This window comes from Crocodylus porosus, unplaced genomic scaffold (genome assembly GCF_001723895.1).
Source record: "Crocodylus porosus isolate Cpor-Errol unplaced genomic scaffold, CroPor_comp1, whole genome shotgun sequence".
NCBI lineage: Eukaryota > Metazoa > Chordata > Crocodylia > Crocodylidae > Crocodylus > Crocodylus porosus.
The window spans coordinates 2,567,517-2,573,574 of record NW_017728932.1 but is presented as its reverse complement, the minus strand read 5'-3'; the positions used below and the strand labels follow the sequence as shown (position 1 = coordinate 2,573,574).

General features: G+C 42.7%; 1 protein-coding gene across 2 annotated transcripts in view; it reads right to left on the bottom strand.

The window, feature by feature from the left end:
• Nucleotides 1–6,058, bottom strand: part of MYL10 (myosin light chain 10) — a 27,797-nt gene that overhangs the window by 15,112 nt on the left and 6,627 nt on the right. For both annotated transcript variants that reach the window (XM_019545431.1, XM_019545430.1), the window contains exon 2: nt 1,653–1,742. In XM_019545431.1, the coding sequence (XP_019400976.1) occupies nt 1,653–1,688 (36 nt within the window). In that variant the 5' untranslated portion in view covers nt 1,689–1,742. The remainder of the gene's footprint in view (nt 1–1,652; nt 1,743–6,058) is intronic.

The window sequence follows — 6,058 nt, the reverse complement described above, 5'->3', positions numbered from 1 at the left end:
CCCACCCACCCACCTACCTACCTACCTACAATAGTCACAGTTTAAAAGTTTCTTCAAATTTGAAAAGTACTTCCTGGGAATTACTATGTGGACTATTAATAGAACCAGTAATCTCACTCTCTCTCTCTCTCAATATATATATCTATATATATACACCTATCTATCATGCCCATCATAACAGTGTATCTTTGCCATCACCAGATGTCATCTTGCTTAATGCCACACATTGATTATAATGAAAGGCACTATGTTCACTTCCCATAACTTGCATAGATTTGTGCTCTCCTGCTCTGTGGGGTACAACCCCTGGTTTTAACATCACAGGTTTATACAATCAGAGTTCGGTTTCGTATGATACTTCAATATGCCCAAGCTGCAGTTTATCCATGTGATTATTTGCAAATTTCTTAATATTTGAATTGTGCTCCCACTTACCCCTAAAGTTAAATCTAATCCATGCACACTGTTTTCATTCCTGTCCGTGGGCTTACTTCTAGTGGATGATTAAGTCTCATCAAGATTTGATTTTTACTTAAGGTATTTCATGAAAGTGGCATTTTTACCAGCTTTTGTTTATGGGGTCACAACCCTAGCGGTCACCCTCAGAGAACAGAAAACTGGAAGTTTGTTGTGGTGCCAGCGAGAGCTAGATGAACTGGTAGGAACTTCTCATTAAGAGCGCAGCAATGTCCATGAGTTTTTCTTTGGTCACATTCACAATCTTTGTGGTTGGTTTTTAAGAGTCATTCATGTTTTAAGTTCTAGTAGTGTGGATCCTCAAAGAAAGTGAATTTTAAAACATCATGCAAAAAACTAAGCTGCATATATTAGCACCCCTGAGTGTTAGCGGAACAATGTAGTGTAGCTTAGCTAACCAACCACAATTAGCAAAGACAGCTCAAAGAGCAAAAAAAGAATAATTATACTGACAAATATATCTGAGGAAATGGCGACACACTCATGAATGTTCCATGAGCAGAAAAAGAATAAACTGACCAACATTTTATTCATTCGTTTCTTATGCCCATTAATTTAAATTCTACACAGGTCAATGATGAAGGAATCTGCAATATCTGATTAATATGACTTATTTTGATAGTGCTCTCTGGTTAAATTATATTCTTTTGTAGGTCTTAAGAGAGAAGTAAGTTCAGGGTTTCATGGAGTTTTGGTTTCTGGTTTGTGGTATAAGGAAGGACACAGACAGGCATTTTCTATTGCTATTATGGACCAGTCTGTTAATTAAGGCCCCAGTCCAGAAAACAGCCCTATTCCAGACAACACTAAAATACATCTGTGAAGTTGAGCACATGCACAAATGATCTCTAGAATAGGACTAGGCTTAAGCGTGTATACAAGTGCTTTCCTGACAAAGGATTCGGTGAATTAGAAGGTAATTTTTTTATTTTGTATTGAGCTTTGGAGGTTTGTAAATAATGTAGAACATGCAGAGCTTGATACAAGAGAAAGAAGGAAAGAAAGAGAGAATTTATAAAACCTCACAAGCCAACTAATTTACCAGCCAAAACCATTGGTATAAGTCAGAAAATAACTGTGTCTTTTATCAGAGCAGATGGAGAATAGAGTAATGATTACAAACTAAACCTATGTTGTTAATTAACAGTGATAGCAGGCTGCATAGCAAAACATACCTCTTTAAACTCCTGAATCTGTGTTTGATCAAACATGGAGAATACATTGGAGCCACCTCCTTCTGTCTTCTTCTTTGCCTTTTTTGGAGCCTATAAAACAAATGGAAAGATCACACATATAATAACCCACGTGTTGAACACCCAGGTAAGTCACTGAATGCTTCTTTTACAGCAGGCAATAGCAGCACAAGAGGATTGTATCACGTTTTATTTTCTCCCTTGGTTTTCTTATCAAATCAGTTGTATAACAAGCATATAAACACAGAAAAATGATGCTACAGTTACAAAGCATAGGATGAATTTCTACCAGGGAGGTTTTCTTGCCCCAATGAATTGTTCAGATAATGCAAGCAGCCAGTGAGGGAGCTCCTTATTCTACCTTATTGCCCTGCATGGGCAGGTAGTCAGGCTCAAAATTAAGCCATGTGTGAGGGTATTAATATGGAACTATGAAAGGAAAACAAGCCCTTTCCTACTTCCTCAGAGAAGACTAGATGCCTGACCTATATGGATCACCACTGAGTGAATCGATTTTCCAGGTGGACAGAATTGGGCCAGGCTGGATCAGGCTGGTGTGGGGGCTGCACGAAGCCAAATGAGGCCAGCATGGAGTCACAGTGGGTCAGTGTGTGGCTGGATCTGGGTGTGCAGGGTTGGGCTGGCATATGGCAGGACTGGGCTGGTACAGGGCCACATCTGACTGGTGCAGGGCTGGATTGGGGGTGCACAGAATCAGGCTAATGCATGCCAAGATTGGATTTGGTATAGGGCCAGCTTGGGCTGGCCTGTGGGTGGATCTGGATATTAAGGTCCAACCCCATGTGCCAACCCTGTGTGGGATCCTGCAGGGCCAGACAGTTAGGCACCAGTGATCTGGAGTGATCTATTCCCTGTCATACCCGGCCTGGCACCCAACGTCATTGATTTAGAGATGCCAAAGGAAAAGTTCCAACTGTTCTGTTTAACAGCTAAACAAACAGAAAGACACCCACAAAGGCATTTAGGCACATAGGTCCTATTTAGGAGTCCGAACTTCTATAGAAATCCATGGGAGTTAGATGCCTTTAAAATCTGGGCCTATGTAACTTGGCCAAAGTCATGCAGAATGTCACAAAGGAGCTGAATCCAGGGCTCCTGTATACCAGACTGGAGCCCTAACTATCGTGCTACCCTTATTTTTAAATTTGCTCATCACCACTCTTCTGTTTGCATTTTACATAATGGTAACTGAAGAGAAATTCTGATCTGTTTGGGCCATTCAGTGTGACACAACAGGCAACTCCCCTCTTTTCACCTCTCACCCGATCTAGGTTCAAATTCAATGCAGGTCATTGGGAATTGTACCTGGGCAAGAACATTATTCCATCCATTGCTACTGGAAATATGAACTGTTCAATCAGCTTAACTTGCCACTGCAGATTTTGGCATTCAGCCATTCTGCTGGGTTCAAACATTAGGGTTGTGGCATACTTTCCCCCACATGCACACATTCTAAACTTGCTCCCCAAACCCTGATCAACTAATGGAGAAAGCTTCACTGCAGAACTATGGAAACAGAGATGGAAATGTCTGGGGAAAAATAAGGATAAATTGCCACCCAAGGCACAGAAAGAGATGTGAACAAATGGAATGTTTAATGAATGTAGAAATATTGATTTTGGAAAATAAACTGTTTCCTCCTCCTACACATGAAATAAGTGTTATTTTGAGCTGAAATAGGCAGCATTTCCATACAGTATGAGATGCCTGGTGGACTTTGGCATTTCCAGATAGAATGGAAATGCTAGGGACAACCTCGCTTCTTAACAGTATATCCAATCCACAAAGTATCATTGGAAAGTACTGACCATCTATCTAGAAAGAAATGACTGTAGTGTGAGGGGTATAGTTATAGTTGCTCTCTGAATTTTTGGCAGGGCTATTACATGGCTCTGCTTGGACTTTGAGGCTTAGCAGAAATAACTGCTAGTGATCCAGTTTATAGACCACCATTAGCCACCTCTGCTCCATATAGAGGAGCCCAGATGCATGACTTTTTGATTTAACCTGATTCATGCTTCTCTCTCTCAACTAGTTTATATCTCAAAGGTTAGCACTGTAATAAAAAGGAGGGGCTAGAATTACCACACCAGTGTCCTAATGCTCAAAGCCCTGAGTAAAGTGTGTATTAGGCTCTCCCTGGCAAATTCTGGTGGGGTTCCTCTACAGAGGTCTCAGAGCATGAGCACAGCAGGGTGTTGAACCAGGAGATGCAGTTGAATGAGATATTCTGGAAAAGCCAAGAGGTACGGTGGACAGACAGAAGAAGATCAGCACCTGGCTTCTTTAAATCAGGTGAGTGGTTGTAGCAGTACTGTTAAAATAAAGCCTATTTCCCTGTTGAACATGCACAACGCCTGGGCCGTGTCACCCTGTCTCAGCAAACTCTCAATAGGCTTCAGGCCTGACCTCCAGCAATGTGGCCCGTTCTCTCTTTAGCTCTTCTGATGATACTCGAGGCATGGGTTCCAAAACCTGTTACGATGTGGTCGCCTGTGGAATTGGATGGAGACCACCAAAATATTTCACACAAGCCCCCGAGTAGCTGTCATATGGGAATGACTTCCCATCATTAGTTCCAAATTCAGTCTGTTGGATCTACTGTTCAAAGGATTCCCCGCATCCCGCTCCCAGTCCCTGCCCCCTCTCTCTGCCTCAGTTTCCCTACTTGCAAAAGTTGGTAATGCTGTCAACCTACCTTCGTTAAGTGCTTTGAGATCAAAAGATGAAAAATGATAGATAAGAATCTGAAGAGCTTTGGGCATCTGTGGCACCGTTCTGCTAAGATACCAAGGCCTCTGACAGCAAAATATGTGGAGGAATATTGCAGTGACTGAACAGGTGTATTAATTTTCCAGCCTGGGTATATTAATCATCCCAATGTGAAGAACACAATAGTACCCTTTGAAAGCGAATCCACACATCACTCAATTATATCACAAGTACTAGTGCTCTCTTAGTTGGCTTGGGTTTCTAAGGATCCTTTTCTTATTTTTCTTAGAAGTTTTTAAATAAAACCGGAACATAACAAAACCTGGCCCAGAGACAGCTCAGCTTAGCCAAGGGCTTGCTGTGAGTTGTGTTTCCTTCACTAGGATTCCTTACATTTCTCCTGTCTGGTAGGGTCAGGGAGTCTGAGAGAACAAGGCTAGTATGCCGACACAGAGAGACAGAAACAATGAGTCAGAGTCGCCTCTGCCTCTGTGGGTGCAAGGTAAGAACAGAGATGCATTCAGCATGTGCATGTGTGTGGAGGGGAGGGGGAGCTGTGCGAGAATTGTGTCTGCTTTAGAGGTGACCTACAAAAACAGGGAGTAAGGACCGAGTTTGCATCTACATGGGTTGCGGGATGGGGTTTGCAGTATCAGGTTTTTAACTTTAAGATAGTCACACCATGTCTACCCTGATAAACTTTACAGAACACGGGAGCCATAATAGCTTTATGACATCAGAGATACCAAGGAAGTGTCATTGGATTATTTGAGAAGACCTTAATTCAGCTTGTTGAAAGCTCCCTGTTCTCATTAAGTTCTAATCAACCTAACTCTAGGGTTAAAACTGCTATTTCTGTTAAGGATTGAGCAGGAAGTACTCCAACCCCTTTAAAGTTCTAGAGCCATTACTCCTGGTTTTCCAGGGGGGTATTTCAGCTAATACAGGGATCACAAATCTTGATGTTGTCGATAATTTAAAATAAATCCTGATGAGGAAAAAAATAACCCAATTTCCTAGGTCTTTTCTTGGTTAAAGAAAGGACCACCCCCCTCCACCCTTGGAACATCACTTACGCAGTGGCTTTAAGGAGCAAATGGTAGCCTACGGGATGTGTGACATGAAAGCCTGACTCCCTGTTGCCTTGGAAGCTCAGGCCCATCAGAGTCAAAGGTCCCCCCATGCCTAGCAGCCCATCAGGCTCATGTAGGCAAGGCACACCTGTGTCTGCAGCCCACAGCACACAAGGGAGCAATGTGGCTAGCATCACAACTGGCCACCTTTGGATCCCCACTGTCCAAATGACTGGGAATCCATGTGCAGCTGGGTTGACTGAGGGAAGCTGTCAGCACAAGTTGAAAGTGGGACTCTTACTGTGCCAGAGGCTTGAATATGAGACACATTAATTGTTCTGCCATCATACTTCTGCTTAGGCCTCCACTTTATGAAGCTACCTCAAGGTACGAGTTGCCCCTTCAGCTCTTGCAGCATGGTTAGCATTTTCTATGTGCTATTTGCCTGAACTGGGATGATAGATTTGACCCTCTCAGCCCCCCAAACCAGCTTTTGAATAGAATGCCATGCTCATCCATAAGGTTTCTACATAGGGTGACCATATTACTTTTAAGGAAATCTGGGACGCTGCTCCCTCCCAA